The sequence below is a fragment of the Mustela nivalis genome (assembly GCF_964662115.1).
Source record: "Mustela nivalis genome assembly, chromosome: X".
Classification (NCBI taxonomy): Eukaryota; Metazoa; Chordata; class Mammalia; order Carnivora; family Mustelidae; genus Mustela; species Mustela nivalis.
In genome coordinates, this window is record NC_139040.1 from 46,009,307 (window position 1) to 46,034,504 (window position 25,198).

Here is a 25,198-nt window from a genome sequence, read left to right on the forward strand (position 1 = left end):
CTGGATGACGTGGTTCCTCTTAGATAATTGCTGACCATAGAATTTGATCTTCACTGTTTTGATTTGGAATCTTAGTGTTCCCTGAAACTTACATAATGAGTTCCTAATGAGAAAGGCTTCACTCTGTTTCATTGTCTACCTATATTGATACTTCAAGAGAAGACTGCTGCTAAAAATCAACTATTAAGGCCTAGAATATTCATGGAAGTAGGTAGAAAAGGTATTGATAATAAATCCTAGGTATAATGAACATCCAAGCCTCAACTGGGGATGATTAGAATACCCAGAAAGCTCCTCAGCGATTTTGAGCACGTTTGTCTTCCTAGGTTATAACATAAAGTAGCTTCTTTAGTAAATTTTTGTCATAGTAAATGTTTATATATCAGAATAGAAAATCCCTCAATTTCAATGTCTCTCATAAAGTCGATTATCATTGCATTCTTTTGCTTGACATGTAAGCAATATGCTATTACATTCTCTAAGCCTATGGAAGGCTTTTAATTCACTTGACCGTAATCCTCACCCAGAGGGTAGGATTCTGAGAATATAAATAGGCTCAAATAATAGTTCCAGTGGAACTTTACTAATTATTAAGGCATCTCTTAACCTCTTGAGGTTGGCCTGATGGGAGAGAAATCATGTTCCTCCTAAATGCCACTATGAGAGAGAGAATACTAGGCAGGAGGAGCCACAGGTTAGAGTGAGTGGCACTAATTACTGTCACATGTATCTGCAAGGAAGCAGGCAGGGGCAGGCCTAATGGGCAATCTGACTGCTTGTGATCTACATTTGGTCCTCTTAAAATAAATGAGAAGACTGTAGAAGTTTTAGGGTTTTCTATGTTTTAATTTCCCAGAATAAGTTTGGTTATGGGGGAAGGCTGTAAGTTCATGATTATCTAGAAGGCAGAGTGAAATGTATATTGTTGTTTGATTTTTATTTAGTTTTCACTTCATCTTGAACATGTGAAAAATTAGTGGCTTCTTTAACTTTTAAGGTTGACTACTGAGACCGAAAAATTTTAGGATAGACAGGTAAATGTTAACAGTCTCCTGTGTTGCTGACACCCTCCAACCAGTGCCAATTCAACATTCTTGTCTTAGCTCTTAACAGTGCATGTGAATAAACCTGTTATTGATAAAAAAAAATGCATTTTGATCATTGCATTTTTCTAAACTAAATACACTGCTCTGCTAGGCTCTTTACTTTGTTGGCCTTTTGACCATTTTATAGCTCTAAGCAGGGCCCATTTTTCTCCCAGTAAACTCAGAAGTTCTAGCAAGTTCTCAAAGGGCAAATCTTATTATTCCTGCTGGAAGCAAACAAAGCAAAAACTAAGTTCCAGAAAACACTGCTTCTGAGAAATTCTCAAATATCACCAAGAAGAATAAGTGGTTAACTCAAAGGAAAAACAGAACTATGGCAATATAACATTAAAGTACAATACTGCGGTAAGGGTTGAAAACACATCTAAGGTTTCAACCTTGGTGTTCAGCTTTTTAAAAGCAAAAAGGTTGTGTATATCAATTTGCAGTATACTAAAATTGTGTTCAAAGTTTATTTCAAGTCACAGAAAATATACAAACTAAGACAACAGAATAAACTGATTTTGTTCTGAGAGAAGGTGATGGGAATCCTCCACCTGGCACCAATTTGGGTCATTCACGGGTTAGGATGCAGAAGTCATCTTTTTGCAACATTTCAACAAAGTTATGGAATTGATTTCCCGATTTGTTGCCAGGTATTTTTGAAAACCTGTAAGGAAAAGTTGGGAGAAAGCCATTAGAAATGGAGACAAAGTTCTCTTTCCCAAACATCAGGGAAAAAACAATTTAAAATTGGGAGGGAGGCTATGCAAACGAACCAATCACCAGGGAGAGATTCCTAAGGTGTCTGCCTCCAGGATCCCCAAAGGGATCACCTGTTACAGCAGAGTTTCTCAACCTCAGCACTACTGACATTTGGAGACAAGTAACTTTATTATGCGCACAGGGGTGGGGGGAGATATCCTATGATTATAGGATGTTTAAAAGCATCTCTGGTCTCTCTACCTGCTGAATGCCAATAGTATACCATACCACCTAAAGTTGTGACAATGAAAAATATCTCCAGACATTTCCAAATGTCCTACAGGGAGCAAAACTGCCTCTGGTTGAGAACCATTGATCTGACAGAATAGAAGCCTGTCAGAAGTGACAGCAGAAATGAATCACAACTAGCAAGGTATAGCATGGACAGAGAACCAACATTTTGGCCATATTATGCACAAGTAACAACAAATACACATTAAAACCTTGGCCACATAAAACGGTATAGACCTACAAGCACACAGCTCATCTTTCTCTCTCTCTCTAACACATGCACACACATGAATGTAGGTTTAAAGAATGGTGAAAACAGAAAAAGGTCTGTAATCTAGTTAACAGTAATGTATCAATGTCAGTTTCTTGGTTTTGTACTACAGATCAAAAAGGTATTACGTAACAGCTTCTCAAGATGTTATCTCTGGGGGAAGTTGGGGGAAGGGTACCTGAGGCTCTTTGTACTATTTTCCCAACCTTCTGTGAATTTAGAATTATTTCAAAATAAAATATAAAACAAACAAAAACCTTTGCCCTGTGGTTTATGTGAAAGGCTTTGAATTATCTTACAAGCTAGAATATACAAAAAAAGAACTTTCAGAAACATCTCTCTCTTCACTATCTAGAAATAGTAATTTCCTCATATTGTAGGGAATGTCTTCTCTGACATAAACAAATTAGAAAAAGTAAAAGAGGGGAGTAGTTTTTCATCTATTGCTCTGACTATAACAGTCTATACTTCTACTAAAAAAAACGTCTTTGGGTAACTGGACTAAAAAGATAAAGTATTGGTCATACCAAAAGTCTGGCTAGCTATCCATCTATGACAGCTTCTCATTATAGTCCAATCATTTAAAGTCTAAATACAGGGATGTCTTGGTGGCTCAGTTGGTTAATCTATCTTTGGCTCAGATCATGATCTCAGGGTCCTAGGATTGAGCCCTGTGTCGGGCTCTGTGCTCGGCAGGAGCCTGCTTCTCCCCCTCCCTCTGCCTGCAGCTCCACCTGCTTGTGCGCGCTCGCTCTCTCTCTAATAAATAAAATTAAACAATTATTAAAAAAACAAAGTCTATGAGGAATTTGAGAGGCAGTGTGGGGGACTTGGGGGTAGGGAAGGAAAAAATGAAATGAGATGGGATTGGGAGGGAGACAAACCATGAGATTCTTAATCTCACAAAACAAACTGAGGGTTGCCGGGGGGAGGGAGGTATGGAGAGGGTGGTTGCATTATGGACACTGGGGAGGGTATGTGCTATGGTGAGTGCTGTGAAGTGTGTAAACCTGGCGATTCACAGACCTGTACCCCTCGGGCTAATAATACATTATATGTTAATAAAATAAATAAATAAACCCGAGCAACTACCAAAAAAAAAAGTCTAAATACAGAAATGAAGCATGTTTCCAGTTTGGATGTTTTAATGACTTTGCAAATATGGATTAAAACACAATATATTTTGTAAAGACTTCTAATTAGTACAAATGAGCTCACTATTATCTGATATTAGATGGATGGGAATTATAACACAGATGGGGTAACAAGTAAAAATTCAAAAGGTAATATTCCAGCTGATATTGGGACAATGTAAATTTTAAGTTGTTTTTAGAAAACAGTATTATTGGGGTGCCTGGCTGGCTCAGTTGGTAGTGTATATGACTCTTGATCTCACCATTGTAAATTTGAGCCCCAAGCTGGGTGATTACTTGAAACTAAAGAAATCTTTAAGGAAAAATGAAAACACTTATTTATTTATTTATTTATTTGAAAAAAGATTTTATTTATTTATTTGACAGACGGAGATCACAAGTAGGTAGAGAAACAGGCAGAGAGAGAGAGAGGAGGAAGCAGGCTTCCTGCTGAGCAGAGAGCCCGATGCGGGGCTTGATCCCGGGACCCTGGGATCATGACCTGAGCTGAAGGCAGAGGCTTTAACCCAATGAGCCACCCAGGCGCCCCAATTATTTATTTTTTAAAGATTATTTGAGAGAGAGAGAGAGAAAGAGAGAGCGAGCACGCACGCGCATGCCAGAGAGTGCACACAAGCAGCAGGAGTGGCAGAGGCCGAGGGAGAAGCAGACTCCCTGTGGAGCAGGGAGCCCAATGCAGGGCTTGATCCCAGGACCCTGAGATCATGACCTGAGCTGAAGGTGGACACTTAACCCACTGAGCCACCCAGATGCCCCAAGAAACAATTATTTATGAAATACAAGATGTTGGGGAAAATGGTTTTTATTTATTTAATTTTAAAGATTTTATTTATTTATTTAACAGACAGAGATCACAAGTAGGCAGAGAAGCAGACAGAGAGAGAGGGGGAAGCAGGCTCCCTGCTGAGCAGAAAGCTGGACGCGGGGCTCGATCCCAGGACCCCGGGATCAGGACCTGAGCCGAAGGCAAAGGCTTTAACCCACTGAGCCACCCAGGTGCCCCAGGAAAATGGTTTTTAAAAGAAAGGCCAATATACGGAATCAGATGGTTCCATGATTACGATCCATTTTATCTGACAGGTAAGAAAGAAAAAGAAAGGGCAGCAGTGTATAGCAACCTCTAAAATGTAAAGGGACTGGTGGTGATAATGGATGGTCACAACCCTGAAATATGTGCTCTAACAATTTAACATCAAAAGAGTCAATATTAAATAAATACTGGAAACCAAAATATTTATATATTTTATTGAAATGCTTTGTATTTTCACCATTTTGATGGGACAGTTGGAATAAAATAACACCACTGATCCTAACACACCAAACCACATTTAGAGGTTGTCCTGGGAAGAAGATTAAGGAAGCAGAGCTTTCTACTCCGACCTTTCTCCATTTCTGTATTTGATTAAATTTGTAAAAATGATGTTACTTTTGCCATTAGGAAAGAAAGGTTAAAAAAGTTTACAACCAACTCAACAACTGAACAGATACCCTGTTGTCTTTCCCATCCTGACAGAAGCTGACCTAATGAAGGGTGAAGAGTTTAGCCAAGAGGAGTGTGGGCCTCGGACAGTCTTCACAGATCAGCTGAGAGGGTCATGGGTTAAGGCTGAAAGTCTCTAATACCCCAAATGCACAAGGAAATCATCCAACTTAGGCGGGTTAAGTCTGCTCACCTTTCAAGGTGCTCCAGTGGATTTCTGTATTTGTTCCTTTAAGATCAGGATACTCTGCCTCTGCTCCGGAGGCAGCATGGCAATCTGGTCCGCAGTCAGCTGAAGGACCTGCATGATCAAAGCAGCCTGTGAAGAGAAGAAAAAAAAGGGGAATGAGTTTTAATGATGGCACCTAAGAAACCACCACCAGCTTCCGTCCAAAAAGAAAGGATACTTCAAAGAGAGTATACTATAGGCAAAAAAAACCCCACCCCAAATCAAATCAAACTCAAACCAGCTGGCAAGAAAAGGCACAATGAAAAGCTCAAGTACAATAATACTGAAGATTAGGAGACTCAAATCAGTCAGACGCCTGCACAAACCCAAAGTTCTTACAGACTAACATGCTATCTGTGAACCTTGGAAGTCTTCAGTTTTTAATCCTGTTTTAAAGATTTTTAAAATTTTATTTATTTGAGAGAGACAGAGCATGCGCAAGAGCGTGAGTGGGTGGAGGAGGGCAGAGGCAGAGGGTGAAGCAGACTCTACGCTGAGCAGGGAGCCCGAAGCTGATGCGGGGCTAGATCCCAGCAGGACCTTGCAATCATGATCTGAGCTGAAGAAAGATACTTAACCACTTAACGGATGGAGCCACCCAGGCACCCCTTTTAAAAATCTCTTTTTCAAAAGTTTTAGTCCTCCCATCAGATATGAGCTCCCCACGATGGTCAAATATAGAAACAGATGTACTCATGGGGAATCTGCTATGTTTTTAGGTATAAAGCAGAAAGGGGAGAGGGAAAAAGGGAAATCAGATTTTCAGGTCAATCTGGTCTGCAAAAAACAACCGTTATCACCTGATGAGTCTGAAATGTAACATAAGCTGCCATTTATATACATCCATTCAAGAATTTTAAGACCAGGCCCACAGATTTTCAGATAACAAGATCATAAAAAGTTGTAAGAGTAAACATCAGTTCCAAAGGAACTCCAAAGACACAGGACCTCCACATCGTAACTGAAAAGAGGAATCCAGAAGATGTGTGTCTATGGAGACAGACAGCTTACCTTCTCATGGTCCTGTGGGGTAACTTGGTTCTGGCCAGGACTAAAGCCCCCAGGCTGACCTCCACCCTGAATGCTTGCTCCTTGCATGCCTGCTCCCTGCATGACTGGGACCTATGTGCACAAAAAGAGAGGAGAGAGTTTTCAGAACTTCTCATATAGTATTCAGAATCTAATAGCAGCAATGTGAAAGATATGGTTTGATTATGGATAGGAGTTTTTTTAAAAAAAGCAAATTAATGACTCTGAAGATCACTTTCTACCATCAGCAATGGCAGAAGACAGGGTTTAGCAAGAGATCAACTAGGGAGTTAGACACATTTGCTTATAGTAGCTCTAGCATCATCAACAAATATCATATAGCTCAATCAGGTACCATCAAATCAAAGAAAATCCAGCTGCATGAGCAGAGAGAAAACTGAGAGCATCCTAGAAACTAGTGCTCAGTGGAAATAGCAATGAAAGCCAGCAGATTCTAGAGATAATGTATGCTGGTCTACTGGGGAAGCGACATTCACAGAGATACTGCCTACCTCTAGTTCAATCAGACATAGGCAGTTCATCCCAAAGAGCCCTATCCCCCAAGTAAGGCAGAGATGATCATAATGGCAGTGGCAGAAGAAGAGGGGAAGGCCTCTGGGGAAAAGAATGCTATTAGCCCAACATTTGCTTTTTATACCTTCCCAGAGAAAATATGCAGCAGATGCTTTCTGCTAAATACAGAGCAAGAAATAGGACTGACCCAAGTTAAAAGAACAAAATGCAGTTATATCATATTTATATGATATAAATATAACTCTTTGGTGAGTTTGATCTTTGGGAAGACTATCATAACCCAAAGAAAAGGCCTCAGAGCACCGAGAATAACTGTTAAAGGTCCTTGTATTGTTATGTTCACACTCAGGCATTCACCCAGAGTTTAGGTACTATTATGAAACACAAATTGTGAACAAGCTTAGTTACCTGCTTCCCCAGCTGATCAGAAGCAGCTAAGCACAAAAAGAAATGTGGATACATTGTTAAGAGCAGATGCCATGACAGCAATGTGAATAGCTAGGCGACAGCCTGATAGTGAAGGAGATTGGAAACCACACAGGAGATAACTACACTTTCTATTATACCACATATAATAGGCACATTCAATGATGACCCTGAGTAATCAAAAATGGTAAAAATCATTTTTCATTATCTTGTTTAAAAAGGGAAGAAAGCACAGTACACTTTATTATCACTTTCTGTTCTTTATCAGTACTGAAACCAGAGACCAGTCTGAACCTTAATGTTGTGTTACAGATCTGGAACATTAGGAAAATAGTAAGTTTGAAGCTTCACAGTTAATACTAATTTAAAGTATTATATTATGAGCTAAACATTCAATAATGGCCATTTAAAATTTCCAGGAATGCCTGCTCTGGGCAGACAAGTCACAATATAGGTGACCACACAGCCACGGTTTGCCCAAGATAGTCCCAGTTTATGCTTTTGCCCCAGAGTAACTATTTAATAGCACTCTCACTTGCAAACATGTCCCTGTTTGGATAAGTCACATAATCACCCTAGTAATGATAAGCCTTTTATTTATTTATTTTTATTTTAAAGACTTTATTTATTTATTTGACAGGGAGAGACACAGCAAAAGAGGGAACATGAACAGGGGGTATGGGAGAGGGAAAGCAGGCTTCCTGCTGAGCAGGGAGCCTAATGCAGGGCTCGATCCTAGGATCCTGGGATCATGATGTGAGCCAAAGGCGGACGCTTAACGACTAAGCCACCCAGGTGCCCCATAATAAGCCTTTTAACTAACAAGTTTCCAACTAGGTATACTGGGATTAATTTTTAAAAATCTGATTTAAAATTATAAATTAGGGATATACTATAAAGTTAAAAACAAACACGGCACAGAACAGTGAAAGAAAGGAAATATAGATGCATTTTTTTCTTATATTCTTCTTTGTTAGAAAGATCCATCAAAAATTGAATAAAAGCTATGATCTATAGGGGATGGGATCAGAAGGGAGACAGATACAGGGGAAGAAGCAGGGTTCCCACTGTCTATCTCCTACATATGAGTGAACATATTAATCTAAACAATATAAAAAAGATTTGAAGATAAAATTTTATTTTTTTCACTCAAATCTAATACGCTTTATACAATCTATGAAGGAAAACTATATAAACCTAATATTACAGAGTAACGAGTTCAAGCACTAGCAGAGACAAAAAAGCAAGACATTATCCAGAAATGGTCTTCCAACCTTTATTTTCAAAGTCTTTCTCCACAAAACTATTGATAGAATTATATAACGATATCATGTAGTTATTTGTTGTCAGTCTCTCCAGTTAGAATGCAAGCTCCATGGGGGCAGGGACATTGTTTTTTTCACACTGCTATATCTTTAGTACCTAGAGCTCTCTTTGGTACACAGTAGGTGCTCAATAAATATTTGCTGACTGACTAAATAAATGAATAAAAACTGTTTCTATTTTAAGGCTACTGATCCTAGAGGGCAGAATAAACATCAAGGCCCCCAGACACATTTTTAAAAAAGCATAATTTGAAAAAAAAGAGAATAGTTTTCCTTTACACAGCAGAAAACAACATATTTGTATTTCCTATTAAAGAAGGGGAAGCAGATACACATATACACATACATGATGTGCAGATAACAGGACTGAGTGGTAAACTGAAAAAAACAGTGGGTTCTATTCCTTGCTCTGCCACTTTTCAGTTGTATGAATTTGGACAAGTCACCTGAATTCTTGGATCTCAGTTTCCGAACCTATAAAATGAGAGAACTGGATGACTAATGTGTTCCATTCCAGTGACACTCTCCCTCTCACGCATACACACACACACACAAATGAGAGCAAGACACATAAACATATGGAAGAGGGAAGAGAGATAGAAGTAGTACATAGAGGAAGGAGGAGCAAGAGGGAGATGAAGGTGCCAGCACATACAAATTCAGGGAAGAGACACACATACCATCTCCCCACAAACATTTGTGTGTGAAGAGGGAGGAGATGACAACACAGAGATGATTACAGATTGACATATACACGTAGCTGGAGAGAGCCAAATAAGGAGAAAGAAAAGATAAGAATTCAGTTGCACAGGTTTTAAGGTGAACGTTAGTAAAAACTGCCTTTCATGTTCCTTTCATGTTCCACCGTTAACTTAGGCTACATGATGAAAGTAAATTAAAATAGGTTTCTGCAAATCTAAGATTATTGAAATGACTGCTAATAGTTCTTCATATGCTGTAAAGCAGTTCCTACGGTTGTACATTAGAATCACTTGGGGGAGGTTTTCAAATTATCCATGCCTAGATTCTAGTGATACACATTGCCTCCTAAATCTGCAGGGGCTCTGCTCTGAATGGAACAACTCCTTAAATTGTGGGATAAGATTGCTACAATCCTGGCGGCCAGAAAATAACCATCTTAAGGGACAAACAAGAAAAAGGGAGATCTTCCTGTTCTAACAAGCTGAGATATAGCCCAAATCAGAAAGCACTCACAGTCAGGCTCAATGGCCAATTCCTGAATAGATCAAGATTTCAAGTAGAAGCAAGAAGTGAGTATTGCACATACCTGTCTGGATCCCTGGGGGCCAACTGCCCCCATGTTAATTGGACTGGGACCCTGGATTCCAGTAGGCATAGGGCCTCTAGGGCCAGGGACCGGGCCCCTTGCATCCATACTTCTGGCCTCTATCCCTCTGACTTCCATCGCGCGGGCCTCCATCGCGCGGGCCTCCATCGCACGGGCCTCCATTGCGCGGGCCTCCATTGCACGGGCTTCCATTGCTCGGGCCTCCAATCCTCTGGCATCTAATCCTCTAGCCTCCATGGCTCGTGCCTCCATTCCTCGTGTGTCTATGCCTCGGGGATCTCTTCCGCCTATAAAGAAAGTTGTAAGAAAACCATTGTGTAGCTGCTCATCTTCACAGCGAAAAGAACCAAAGATCGAAGAAAGAAATCTATTCCCTCAGTCACATCTCCCCCCAACTACAGGTGACCCTTGAACAAGATGAGGATTGGAGTACTCCCCCAAAACCTAACTACTCACAGCCTACTGCTGATTGGAAGCCTCACCAATAATAAAACAGTTGATGGACACCTGTTTTGTATGTTGTATGTATTATGTTCTGCATTCTAATAACAAAGTAAGCTAGAAAAAAGAGAATGTTAAGGAAGAGAAAATACATTTAGTACTGCACTATGTTTATAACAAATAATCAATGTCTAAGTGAACCTATGCAGTTCAAACGTATTGTTCAAGGATCAACTGTAAACAAGACTGCTTTTGCTTTCTCCTTCCCAGTCTTACAGGTTTGCAGATAAACCTTAAAAATGTTTGCCAACCCCACTGCCCCAGCCTTCTTTATCCCAGATTAGAACCTAAGACAGCTGGGTTTATTATCAGCCCACAACTACCAGGCGGCCTTGTGACATGGTCTCCCCTTACCTCTGCCATCCAAGGGTGGACCCCTCTGATCTAGCATGGGTCCTCTTGGCTCTGCCATTAGAGGTCTGGGCTCAGCTAATGGCCCTCCCCTCATCTCATGTGGGGGTGGGCCACGGCTGTCATGGCCAGGGACATGGTGCATGGGTGGACCCTGGTGAGGTGGTCCCAGGTAACCTCTAGAGATGGAGAAAAATGTAATATTTTAAAACAGACCAAAACAATAAAAGAAATGCCAAGCAGAAGATCAGTAAGTTAAAAAAAAAAAAAAAAAAAAAAAAGAACCGATGCAAACATCAGTCTATAAATGCTAAGAGAATGAACTGAGTAGGCAAAAAAAAAAGCTATGGAGATACAAATCCATGTATTCAAGAATTTCATATTTGCTCAGGGCACTCATAATTAAGGAGAAGATAACAAATATTCCATTGTATAGAACGAGTATGTAGTACAGCGCTTAAGAATGTGGGTTACTGCATGGGTTCAAATCTAGGCTTTATCATTTATTAGCTGTGTGATCTTGGGCACATTTACTTCTCTATGCCTCGGTTTCTTCATCTGTAAAACAGGACCGATATTAGTGTCACTCTCACAGGGCTGTTGTGTGGATTTAATGAGATGAGCTAAGTAAAGTACTCACAGCAGAGTCAGAGGCATAATCCCCATTCCTATCAGTCATCATCATCTTATTACTGCTACTGTTGATACTGCCACTACCGGTAAGCAATATAAGTTTTTCCTGTTTAGATATGTGCTAGAATTTCCAGTTTCTAAAGATGACTTGGGTAACCATGGTTCGTTCATTCAAAATGACAAACTCAACAGATACAGTTCTGTCCAAGGAGAAGTGCTTCCTTAGTCTTAGATAGTGGCCATGAATATTTATTTATCTGCTGAAGTAGGCAAAGAGGTACAGAAAGATGGTGTTCTCAGACCAAGGGAAAATTTGGATTCCCCCAGTCTTTTCCTTCTTTGTTAATGCTCACCTAGGCTCTACCTCTCCAGTTACAGAAAGTAAAGTGCCTCCACGTGGGTCATTTGGGGCGTCTCCTAATAGACCTCGAGGAGTTGGGACGTTGGCAGGCAAGGGCCCACGCTGCATAGCGGCTCTGGGGTCCTGCATCGGCACTGACAGGGAAACAAACAGGAAGTTACTGTTGTGAAGGACACATCAGGAAACAAGAAATGACTCTATATACCACTGACAACATAATTCAGACACCTGAGAGTGGGTGAAACCTCACCACAGCAGACTCCTCTTGCAGCTCAAGAACAGAAGCAGGGTGTAGGCAGCATCTGTGCCATGTCAGAGGTATGGATGGAATTATATAACGAACAAAGTGGGGAGCAACCTGCCGAGGACTAGCACTGCAACCTGAAGAACCTTATGTTCCTGATTTTCCTTAAAATCAATCTTAGTTCAAGGACCAGAGTCACAAAAGAGAGGTAGGGTCTTGGCATATGGGAACACTGCCATGGCTCTGCAAGAACCTGCTGTCTCCTTACAGACTGCTATTCCATCCAAGCCTCCTGACACCAGTAGGGAGGGAGTACAGCCTCGGACAGATGCCCATATCATCCATGTTCTCTGCCCTGTGTGAAGAGGTCAATCTTAGGCTTGTGGCCCCAACAGGAAAAAAATTTAAAAACAAAAGCCCAAAACACTACCCTTCTGGGTTCCGAACGTGAGGATGACTGCCAAGCAGCCCTTGTCCTCTCAACGTCCCACCCTGAACACCACAAGCAAAAGGAAACCCGTAGATACAATGGGTACCTTGAACTCGCTCAATTGATGTAGGCCCGGCGGGTCCCACGGGCGAGTGCTGTAGGGTTCCTAGGTGAGCAGTAAGTTCAAAAGGAGAAAGAGCAGACACTTAAATAGCTTGCACGCATACAAGCATGCACACACCCACACCCACACACAGAATCATACACATATAGACGTTCGAGATTTACACACGTAAGTTAAAAAGCCAAGAGCGCTACAAAGTCTTCCTAAACCATAGTAGCTTCTTTGGATCTGAAACTGTTCTGCTATAATGAGACTGCCTCCTAAAGTGAAACAGGTGGGCCACTGATTTTATTCAGCCACTTTGAATTTCCACCTCTGCTACTACGAGTCCATCTAAATCTCCTTATACTGTTATAAGAAAGAAGGCAGTTCTGAATCTCTAGTTAGGCAAAGAACACAGACATATTTTCATAAGCAAAACATGAAAGACACTGTACTGAATCTGGAAGGCAAGATTTATTCTGAAAAGGTCCCTCACAGAAGCAGACTGTTTTTGCTGTAGTTTATTGCACAAAAATCTCTGCGGGAAATGCAGTGAATGATCTTTAGACAAAGAAAGAGAACATCACTCCTCAAAAAATATTCTGCCACTGTGAGTCTCTGATGATAAGCAAACACCATGACAACAGCAGACAAAGACTAATGAGATGAAAAGACAGCTAACACTACAGAGAGGTGGCAGAAGGAAAGAAGTCTTCTTAAACTAATCTCCCCGTCTCCTTTTACCATTACAAATGTGCATAAGAAGCATGGATTCCAGGAAAAGAAAGAAAACTGGGTACAAGTGGGAAGATTTTTGCTTCCTCTGCTGAGTACTGAACAAAAACTATAAAAGAACACTCATCTCCTTTATCTCTTTGAGAAGACACAGCTGATATACCTTCAAAACTCTAGTTATTTCCCTTTGCTAACTTTGGACCCAGAGAGGTGATAAGAACTACAGCAGGAGAGAAGAGGTCTTTTGGAAATATATATTAAACAGCTCAAGTTTGATTGACCGATGGCTTGGGAAGAAGAAAAATATGACTGGAACCCCAATGCCTTCTCCCTAATGCAGCAATACTCTGGGTACACGTACAATCTACTGAGAGTGGTCAAGGGCATTGGGGCACAATAGCATAAAACCACAGGCTACTTAGATGAGGCATTTGGTCAAGAGTTTGTTCCACTGTCAAACATCTGATCAGATGATCCATTCTGTCACTTTAGCACTCAACCTTAGTGAACAAACTGTAGACAAGAAAATATAGTACAGAGGCCTTTATCTTAATATTTTGTTTTTAAAAAATGGGTTTCATTTATAGGCCATGTGCTAAGAAGTAACTTAAGCTTCTCTATGCTGCCCAAAGCTGTTCTTTCTCATCATGATGACAACATGACTGAGAACAGAAGACACTGAAGAGTGTTTGTGGAAGTTAATAGAGGTGGTGAGGATTTTCAGAAAGAGTAAGATTTTAGTCAGAGACTTCAGCACCTTGCTCTGCCACTTACTAGCTGGGAGAGATGAGTGCTCCAAGTCCTGTCCACATTACTCAGCAGTATTTACTTACCATGTGCCCAGGAAGAAATAACTTAAAACTCTGAGCTTCCATCTCTTTACCTGAATACTGAGGTGCTGCCCCCTAACTCACACTGTTGTTGATGAAAATTAAAGTGCCTGGCCTATAGCATGTGCTCAATTTTACTGTTAATTCCTTCTGTTTTCTCATTCTCTCCTCCTAATGTTTTCAACCAGACCACTGCATTTTTCTGTTTCTTCAAACTCTAGCAAAAGAGGAAATAATTTGGAGATTCTGGAGTGGCCATTGTTGTGGCAGCCAGTGTTACAGCCACAGTGTAACATACCCTTACCAAGTAGGCTTCACAGACCTCTGATCCCCTCCCAGTCTTCTCTGTGGTTTAGATTAGGCTTCTACATGTTATATGCTCATTATTAAAATTCCTTAATTAGTCAACAGATATCCACAGAGTGAGAGAGGACATGTCAGCAGTGTCATTAGATTATTATGAAAAGGTGACATAAATAGAAACAAAAGATCCATCTGCTTTATTGATTCTTGTAGAGCTGGGCTCTGAGCCACTACATGGAAAGTCTAGACTAACACTGTGCAACAAAATACTCTGCAATGAGGGAAATATTATCTATCTGCCATATCCAGTATGTGGTGCCATAACCACATGTGCCACTGAGCACTTGCAATGTGGCTAGTGGGAACGAGGAACTGAATTTTAAGTTCTACCTAATTTCAATGAATTTAATATTCAAACAGCCACATATGGTTAGTGGCTGCCATATTAAAACGGTGCAGATATACAACATTTCCAGGTCTAGTCCACATTAACCAGATACTAGTACTTATTTACCTTGGCCTCGATCAATGGACACTGGTCCACTTCCTGGCATTCCAACCTGGGCTTGCATTCCTCCTAGAAGATAAAGAGAAGGAAAGAAAAACACAAATTAGGACACTGGAGAAAAAATTAGGACAGTGGCTGAGTTAACAAATTCCCTTCTGCCTCACAGGCAGAAAACTACAAAAAAAGATCATAACTCGCACTAAACAATGCAGTTATACAGAAGGTAAAGTTTGTTAGTAAACTCTAGGGTTCAGTGATAGAAAAGTGAGTTAAATGAGAATATTTAATCACCCTGGTTACTAAAACCTTGGCAGAAATTCTGTGATATAGAACAATGGCACTTGCCAACGTAACTCCTCTCAGAAGAGGCAATATTGTTCCCAAGGTATTTTGTAAATTTGTGGGTTTTTGTTGTGAAAAGATTTATGGGGCATGGCTGGCATTTCATGAGAAGCCAACAGGGATACTAGATGCAATCCAATGTCTGAGATAGTCCTCCATAATCCAGAATTATCTTATCTTGCAAAATTTTCAGATGTCTTGGTGAACATTAGCACAAATGAAAATCTGTTTACATTCATCTGAACTTAGAACCTAAGTCTGCTGTACTTGTAAACAAAAAAGCTCTTTTTCCCTATTTACATCTGTACACATATAAACTGAATTTTCCAGAAATACAATTACTGAGTCAATTACAGGTATTGCATTTTGTTTCATTAAGAACTTTACCAAAAGTTTCCACCACTTGAGAAAATCATAACACTAATGTCAACAGTCCCTCTGGTATATGAGTTGCGAAAACACCATACCTGTATCTGTCTGCATCTGTAGCTTTTACACTGATGGCATAGGAGCAAACATCTGACTGCTACCTTTTGGTTTCTTGTCTAGTTGTGCCTGAACACATGCATATTAAAAATATTCTTTATTATAGGTTAATTTCCTTTTATTTCTCCTTTATATTATAGTAAGGGCATTATATTTTTGGGGGGACTCATGTTAAGTAGGTTATATCTGTGTATTTCATTCCAGGATAGTAAAAAGTCATTATGAAATATGTTATGAAAATGTTATGAAAAGAGCCTGCAGGGTCTAACAGGGTTGAGAACCACTGCTCTACCCTAACCAGTTGGGATAGTATTCTTTGCTATACAAAGAATAATTACGTACCACAAGTCCTTGTCTCATCCTTTCTATATAGCAATAATTCTCTTTTCCTCAAAGGAACTATATATGTTGTATGTAACAAGAAAAGACGAGCTGCTGTTTGCAGTTCATTAATACTTAACTAAAAGCTCAAGTACACATCATATTCTCTCTCTTTAAGATTTTATTTATTTATTTGGGAGACAGTGAGCATGTGTGAATGGTGGGGAGGGGCAGAGGGAGAGAGAGAGAAGCAGACTCCCTGCTGAGCAGGGAACCCCATGCAGGGCTCATGGGGCTCAATCCCAGGACCCTGAAATCATGACCTGAGCTGAAGGCTGATGCTTAACTGACTGAGCCACCTAGGCGCCCCCACATTATATTCTCTTAGTCCATTTAATATGCCAGGTACCGAAGAGCCATGGATTAAGAACCTGAACCTGTGCTAGCCCCATCCCTACTAAGTAACTGTGATTTTGAACAAGTGATTTGATAAAGTTAACATTTGCCCATGCTTACTCATCTGTAAAGTGAATGAGCTGGTTTAAACCAGTGGTTCTCAGAATGTGCTGCTCAGACCAGAAGTGTCAGTGTCACCAAAAATTGTTAGAACTGCAAATTCCAGGGCCTGACCTCAGACCTGCTGCATTACAAAGTCTGGCGGTGGGGACCAGCATCTGCACTTTAATAAGCTCCTCAGGTGGTCATTCAAGTTTGAGACCTGCTGGTCTACAGAATTTCAAAGGTCTCTTCTAATCACAAAGGATTCTATGATTTATTCAGACAATTCGCCAAAACAATGTAAAGATTTAGGATCTGAGGAAAGTGGTGGGAGGACATATGGGCATAATTTCTCATATTATACACTATCACACAATGGCACTTTCACTTTCAGCTTCCCAGAAGTGGAACTGGTGGGTAAAAGTGTACATGGATTTTTTTTTTTTTTGTACATGGATTTTAAATGTGAGACTACTTTCTTAAAAGGCTAAAACATTTCACATTTCCAGTAACAAGTTATGATACCACATCCCCAACTAATAGCTCTCTTTGAAACTTTTGCCAGATTGATGGGTTTAAGTAAAGTGAAATCCTGTAATTTAATTTGTAATTCCATGACTACAAATGCATTTGTCTTTGTTGCCATTTGGATTTGCTCTTCTACGAAGCGCCTACTCATTTTCTTTGCCTTCTTTGCTACTAGGCTGTTTCTCTTTCTCACCAATTGTCAATGAGTTTTGTACAGGGTATTTCAAACATCTGACTGATGTTCTAATAACTTCAGAAATAGAAATGCTACAGACTTATAAAAATATCACTTTAAGTTCCTTTCACACCTACTTTCAACTTCTATATTTATTAATTTCCTGTTTTTGGTATCTTGTTTCTTTATAAAAAGTATTTTCCTAGTTCTTTTAAAACTAGTACTTAGAATTCCTTTATTCTTTAATAACGCAGGCATCTGAAGGTATTCATTTTAAGTACTGTTTCCCATACTTTTTGTATACTTTTTGTTGCCTTCTGGATAATTTATAAATCTCTCCTTTATTTCCACTTTAATTCAAGGATTACCTAGTGTTATGTCCCTTATTTTTCCAAGTAAATGTTATTTTCAGTTACATTGTAATTACTTCTAATTTTACTGATTTATAATAAGAAAACATGGCCTGTAAAATCCCTACATTTTAAACTTGTTTTTATTTTATGCCCAAGTATGTGTTTTTTAACTGTTCCAAGGTTTTTGGGGGCAAAAGTGTATTCTTTAGTCAAAAGACCTAAATCTCCCATAATAAGTCATGCTTACTGGTTCCACTACTTTATTCACTATCTTTTACTTATTTTTTATCTATTAGTACAAAGGTATTCAAAGTGTGGTCCACAGAAATGTTGATCCACACACTGTATGTTAACAATTCATGACACTGTAAGTACAGAAATGGAGAGCACTTAGAAACTTTTACAGCAGTTTGATGTTTCTGTGACATCTAATTGCATGATCAGGGCACCTGTGTCATTGACCAGAATACATAGGACTTGGGTGTTTTTCAACTCACATTATGAGCTGCCTATGTCATGGGTTGCATATTTGTCATGTGTAGTAGGGCCACATTTCGACTTGTGGTATTTTAAGGTTTTTTTTTTTTTAAAGATTTAATTTATTGGGGCACCTGGGTGGCTCAGTGGGTTAAGCCTCTGCCTTCAGCTCAGGTCATGATTTAAGGGTCCTGGGATCAAGCCCCACATCAGGCTCTGCTCAGCAGGGAGCCTGCTTCCCCCCCCCCCCGCCCCCCACCTGCCTCTCTGCCTACTTGTGACCTCTGTCATATACATAAATAAAATCCTTAAAAAAAGAATTTATTTATTTGAGAGAGAGAGCGAGTAAGAGAGAGCATGAGAGGGTAGAAGGTCAGAGGGAGAAGCAGACTCCCCACGGAGCTGGGAGACCGATGCAGGACTCGATCCTGGAACTTGATCCTGGAACTTCAGGATCATGATCTGAGCCAAAGGCAGTCGCTTAACCAACTGAGCCACCAAGGCACCCTTATCTTAAGGTTTTTAAGTTAGGCACCCTTAACTCAAAAATGTATAAAATACAGAATCCATTTCTTTCATTGAAAGATATTTACTCTATAGGTAAATAAAAATCATGAATTTGCTGAAATTTCTTTTAAAATCCCTTCCTCTATTCCTTGTCAACTTAGCTCTGTAGACCAGTTTCTCTACAAAACATAACAATTGAGATTCAACACTGTGTAGTGTTGTAGTCAATCTAACCAAGATTAGATAAATTAACAAGAGGCAAGTATGTTGCATAAAAACTTAAAATATTGATATCTATCATGTGTTCATATAGGAGTTTCATATAGGGAACCACTATTTCACTCAGTAACTCTTAGTTATGATTGCTGAATGACAAAGACCAAAAGCATAATAGCAATACTCATTATTAATTTCTACATACTTAATTGTAATAAAAATGTACAGTTTCAAAAATTCTTTTTTCCTTTTGTGTTGTTTGGTCTGATTATATTTAATGAAATGCAATTTCATATACATTAAATATAATAAAACAAATGTCACTATGTAATTTGTGTCTTTTTTTTTAAATGTGCCTTTCAACCTAATCTAAGTCTCTGGCTTTTGGTGGGAAAATTCACTCCATTCACATTTAGCAGAATAACGACTACATGAAACTTTATTCCTTTCTCCTTACTCTACGTTTATTATCACTTACTTCACAATGTTGTTTTCTTTTCCCTCTATTTTCTGGCTTTGTTGGCTAGTTTCCATTCATTCCATTTCCCCCTTGCTAATTTGGAAGTTTTACCTCACTTTTCCATTTTGTGGTCCTTTTCCCTTCTCTCTGTGTATAAGAGACCAACTATTCCATCCATCTAGGATATGTGCTTTCTAGCTATGTAATTTTATATCAAGATCTCATTACCACATAATAATAATTTGGTGACATTATACCATTTGCTACAACAAAACTTTAGCAAAATACCACAGTGGTGGAGACTGTAAAGGAAACATACCTCCAGGAGCTAAGGAACCAGGACCAGGCCCTGTTACAGCCGCTGGTATCTGTCCTGGTGCTGGAACTCCAGCCTGCATAGAAGCTTGCATCAGAGGAGGTGCACCATTGACATGCATTCCACCCTGAACAAAAATAAAAACAAAAATAAGAAAAATTAAAAAATAAAAAAAATAAAAACGGTATGTATATGCCTTTGGACAATACACATGAGCCTGGTTATATAGAACACAATTAAGATGGACCATGTTCTCTAAAAGCAGACACTGACACGTCTGACCTGTGTTGTGAGGCCATATGTGGCACCTATGGTTGACTTCAAGTTGTTTACCTCTACCAATCTGAATGGTAAAAATGGTAGATTATTGTTCTTTCTGTTTACGTTTACCCTGAGGTTGAACACTTTTATTATGAAAAGCTCCAGATATATAAATTGTATAGAAAGGAAAATAATCATACAGTTTAGGAAATAAATATACTATATGTACTTGAAATCTGCCCTCTGGTCTTCCCTAACTGCATCCTGTTTTCCCTTCTTAAGACAACCACTTAAGAATTTTTACAGACATTTAAAAGTTGTATGTAAATCATTACGTATTAAATATATTTGCAACTCATTCAACATTTTTGGGGGATATGTGCAAATACAAATATGCCATATTTTGGAAAGTCTTCTACATTCACTCATTTTCACTTCTGTAACTTTTGAGTTATATGTGTTACACCATGTATCCTAGTTCCTCTTTACTACTATATGGAATTAGGTTTTTGAAAGTCATTCATGGCGACAGGTGTAATTTATTTAACTGCTATAGAGTCTTTCACTGGATAAATATACAACATTTTCCCTATTATTCCACTGATGTACATTTAGGATGTTTTAACCTTTCACAATTACAATGTGGCAATAAACATTCTTGAACGTGACCAAGGACTCGTAATCGGCCAGTTGTCTGTCATGTGTGTGGCATATACTTTTTCCCAATTTGAATTTGTCTTTGGGGTTTATTTCTATTTCTCTATACAGAAATTTTTCAGTTTTCAAATGTACTGATTTTCTATGGCTTCAGTTTTGTGTCATGCTTGGCAAGCAAGCTTTACTTTTTTCCATTGGTAAGGAGACGTAAGAATGCCAACCTCATACAATTACTCTAAGTCCTAGATGAGATAATGGATGTAGAATAACAAAGTGCCAACCATAGTACCACACATGCACATAAATACCAAAATTAGCCTATATATAAAAGGACAGGGGCGCCTGGGTGGTTCAGTGGGTTAAAGCTTCTGTTTTCGGCTCAGGTCATGATTCCAGGGTCCTGGGATCGAGCCCTGCATTGGGCTCTCTGCTCAGCAGGGAGCCTGCTCCCCCTGCCACCGGCCCCCGCCTGCCTCTCTGCCTACTTGTGATCTCTGTCTATCAAATAAGTAAGTAAAATCTTAAAAAAAAATAAAAGGACACACATGAAGGATCGCTTTGTTTCACAAACTTGGCACCAAATCTACATTCATTCAGATGCCATGTAGTCTGCAAAAATGAAAACTGCTTTTATGCCTGGGAACTGAAATTATCATTTTCAGCTCCTGACTGTTCTTTCAATATATCTTCCTAACATGAAAATGGCATTCAAAACATGTAAAAGAAACGTTATAGGAGATAAAGCCCTACCAAAGCCTGGGCTTGAGGGGCCTGAGGATTCTGCTGGTTCATTGACACAGTGGATCCTGAGCCAGGCCCAGCACTGTGGACTGGCTGAGGGTTGCCTGCAATCAGTGTTGGGATATTTGTCTGGCGATGCAGAATTTTCTAAAAAATGAAAAGACAAATCTATGAGTTGTCTGTTTAACAAGGCAATCAGGCAGTTCCTACCCCACTCAAGGTGTGCTGTGGTGTTTCCATAAACAAATAAGCACTCACCAGAGCAATCTCTGGATCCACAATTCTCATCACTACCTGTGCTTGTAGCAAAGCATAAGCCAGCTGAGGGTTCTGAAGCAACATGTTCCGTGCTTCCTGGGGACTATTCTGGACACAAAGCTGGGAAGATAAAGAGATTCATCATCAGGTTCAATACTTAGTACTTAGAAATTAATAGTGATTTAGAGCCATTCTCATCTGAGAAATATAATACTCAAGAAGCTTTTTAAGCTATCATCAGTTTTTGTATAGCACACAAAATTTCGGTCATGATAGGCAAGAGAAGGAAGAGGCATTTCAAATACCATAATACCACCATTTAGGAGAAAAGCCACGTTTGAAGATCTACATCTGATATCTATGGGCCACAAAAAGCCAGATTGTATAGTTGTGTTTGTGTATAAAAAATGGAAAGCTCTTTGCACAAAATGTAAAATATGCTGTGCACATATGGCATATCGAAGGTGCAAGAGATGGTGGTAAACAGGCACACCTTATATTTGAGTTCAGGGAATCATTTCCATTCACTTGAATAACTCCTCAAAAATTTGATGTGATTTGATTTGTTCTTAACCTAATGCCTCCTCCCACCTTCATTTGTTTCATCAGCTCAAACATCTGCTCTGGTGGAAGACTGGCAACTGCTTTGCTAATGGACTCAGGGGCATCCTCAGGACTGATGGTCTCTCCATAAGGTGACTCAATGACAGGGGCACCAGTGCCAAGGCCTGATTGGGAAGAAAGTACAAAAAGTTAAGGAGGCAAAATTATGAGCTAAATCATTTCAAATATCTAATTTCCAGGGCTGCTTCCTTTCCAGGACCTGTTATAACTTTAAATTATCTGGAACTGAGAAGTAAGTGAACTGCAAGTCTCTTATTTCTGTAGAGGAAAGTGACAGAAAGTATTTTCTGTTCTCAGAAGAAAGCTGGGACTAGGATCACATAGGTAGACAATGTTAACCTAAATTAGGGATGAGGCATAATGATTTCCTTTTGACAAGTCATTAGAATCGAAACAAGAGATAAAGATGCTAATCTTAAAAACAAAATAACAGAAAAAGATGCTAATTAAGAATGGAATTCCTGATCTGGTACCTCATGAAAAAAGCCAGGATGCCTTAGTAATCCCACCAATTACAGATCTGACAAACAGTTATAGCAGCGGTTACATAATGACATAGTTCGTGCAAGTAATGGCTTGGTGAGCCTGAATTCATCTTCAACTGTAAATCAACTCCTTTGTAACTAAAGGACTTCTAAAGTCAACTTTACCTTGTTTCTCAAAGATATATACTTCCCTAATGCAGGAGCCTCAAGGGGGTCAAGAAGCTAAGTGGCTAACCATTTTAACAGGTGCTAAAACATATCACAAATGGAAAAATCTTCATTGTTACATCTTTACTAATTCATGTTGCATACAAATCAGGTTTATACTCACTCTTCAGCTCTTCTTTGTTCTTTTCACTGGCAGCATTGTCCACTCGAAGTGCTCTCCCACTGAATTCACGCCCATTCAGGTTTCGCATGGCACTAAGTGCTGTCTCCTGGTCTTGGTATTCACAGAAGCCATAACCCTTTGGCTTTCCCGTCTCCCTATCATATACCAACCTGGAGGAGCAGAACCAAGTATTGGGCACAAATGTTACATATACATAGGGCTCTTGCTAACATGGGCAAGTTCTAATTTGGTCCACTCTAAGACAAATAACTTTATCACTTTGACTATTTCACTGAAATATGATTTAAACATTTTTAAATGAAAAAAATGTATCTTTTAGTAAGGGCGCCTGGGTGGCTCAGTTGGTTAAGCGACTGCCTTTGGCTCAGGTCATGATTCTGGAGTCCCGGGATCAAGTCCCACTTCAGGCGACCTGCTCAGCAGAGAGTCTGGTCTCCTTCTCCCTCTGACCCACCGACTCTTATGTTCTCTCTCTTTCATTCTCTCTCTCAAATAAATAAATAAAGTTTAAAAAAATGTACCTTTTAGTAAAAATAAATGTGAATTGTATGGTATGTGAATTTTACTGGAATAAAGCTGTTACAAACAGAAGGATGCATGTGAAAAGTCACCAGTAAAAACCTTGCTATTATTGCTAAAGGCCAAATTTGTGATTTTAAAGAAAACCCCAAGTAATCAAAGGAGAATCTCACCTGAAACTAACAACGGGTCCAACCTCAGAAAAGATGTCCTTTAATTGCTCTTCAGTAGCCTCATATGGAATGTTCCCCACTATGGAAGAAAATAGACAACAGATTAAAACTCTGAGTTTGTAACCTATTTCCCCTGTGAGAAAGTAAAATGAATCAGTACTTATATCACTGAAAATGTAACAACTACCTCAAAATAGTGTTCCCACACTGCTAGTTCCATGGTATTTCAGACAACATTTCAATGTTGTCTGCTGACTTTAATTACAAAACAAACTACTAAGATTGAAACATAAAAGGCACAGGCACTTCGAAATATCAGTTCTCAGACTTATCTTACAAGTATTATGATTTTCCTTACCTTCGGTGAAAATAAATACTTTGGCATTGGTATTTACTTGAAGATCTGCAAGTCTTATCGACAACTGCTAAAAATACCAATGTATTTGATATTTTAAAAACTGGCATATTATTTCTGTATTTCCACACATACATACAAACTCAAAGAATAACCATGAATGTAGTGGAGGATGTTTCAAAATTATTCTGAACTGTTTTGTTATGGCCATTCCAAAAGGTGCTTTAAAATCACCACACTGATTTAAAACAAACAAACAACTTATTTCCAGGCACCTGGGTGGCTAAGTGGGTTAAGCCTCTGCCTTCGGATCAGGTCATCTCAGGGTTCCGGGATCAGGTCCCCCATCGGGTTCTCTGCTCAGCAGGGAGCCTGCTTTTCCCCCCTCCACCCTCCCTCTCTGCCTACTTGTGATTTGTCAAATAAATAAATAAAATCTTAAAAAAAAATAAAAAAACCTTATTTCATCTGAAAAGATTACTCAGAATGGACCTGATCCTCTTTAAAATTTCTTCGACGAGATCTATTCGTTCATTCATTCATTTACAATCCACTTTAAGACTCCAGGTGGCCACTACCAGTATCGAACCAAAATGTTACAAATAAAAAACAGAGGCTGAAAGTCCTTACGAGAGGGCGGGAAGTGGACACAGGGTTCTATACACTCATCATATAATCTGTATTCTGGGACAGGGAGTGAGCAGTACGGGACAGTTGCCAGGTGCCCTCGATTCTAGATAATAATAGAAGCTCATGAAAGGAGAAACGCGTAGAAACTGAACGCTAGTTTAACTTCCTCAGCCACATCATGAAAAGGCTGTGAGACCTCAGGGGAAGGGAGCATCACTTTGCTCGCGAGTCCAGTAGAGCGGCCGTTCCACAAGACGGGCAGGTAGAGCTGCAAGTCCGACCCATCACCAGCTCCTGCAGGAATTCATTAGGTGCAGGGGGTATTCCTTGCTGCTCCTTGTCTCTTTCTATCCCTCCCTCACGCTTGGCTCCACGAATTCCTCTTACCGAACACCGAACGCAGAGAACGATCCACCGCAGGGTCTCTCACAGTCAAACCCGCCATCGCTCTCTTCCGGCAGCTTCCGGTGCGCCAGAGCACACTTCCTTACGGTGCCTGAGCTCTGCGCTAAACACGCTTCAGTACGGGCGCGTTACCCGGAAGCACCTGGGCAGGGCGCGCACATGGCCCCTCCCCTGGCGTCATTGCGTCAGCAGCTGGCGCGCCCTCCATCCCCAAGAGCT

The 25,198-nt window shown here is 39.8% G+C and overlaps 1 protein-coding gene across 3 annotated transcripts; it reads right to left on the reverse strand.

The window, feature by feature from the left end:
* Positions 1–1,544: 1,544 nt before the first annotated feature.
* CSTF2 (cleavage stimulation factor subunit 2) lies at positions 1,545–25,177 on the reverse strand. Of its 3 annotated transcripts, XM_082716882.1 has the most exons (16): positions 24,962–25,177; positions 23,590–23,668; positions 22,877–23,046; positions 22,028–22,164; positions 21,437–21,556; positions 21,188–21,325; positions 19,523–19,646; positions 14,847–14,909; positions 12,465–12,524; positions 12,182–12,283; positions 11,677–11,818; positions 10,694–10,869; positions 9,818–10,125; positions 6,227–6,337; positions 5,180–5,305; positions 1,545–1,755 (listed from the first exon to the last, which is right to left on the reverse strand). In XM_082716882.1, the coding sequence occupies exons 1-15, from the start codon at positions 25,017–25,019 to the stop codon at positions 5,183–5,185; spliced, it is 1,911 nt and encodes a 636-aa protein (XP_082573008.1). In that variant the 5' UTR covers positions 25,020–25,177; the 3' UTR covers positions 1,545–1,755; positions 5,180–5,182. The 3 variants fall into 3 exon arrangements, with proteins under 3 accessions (XP_082573008.1, XP_082573006.1, XP_082573007.1); XM_082716880.1 differs by lacking the exon at positions 12,182–12,283; XM_082716881.1 differs by lacking the exons at positions 12,182–12,283; positions 12,465–12,524.
* Positions 25,178–25,198: the final 21 nt, after the last annotated feature.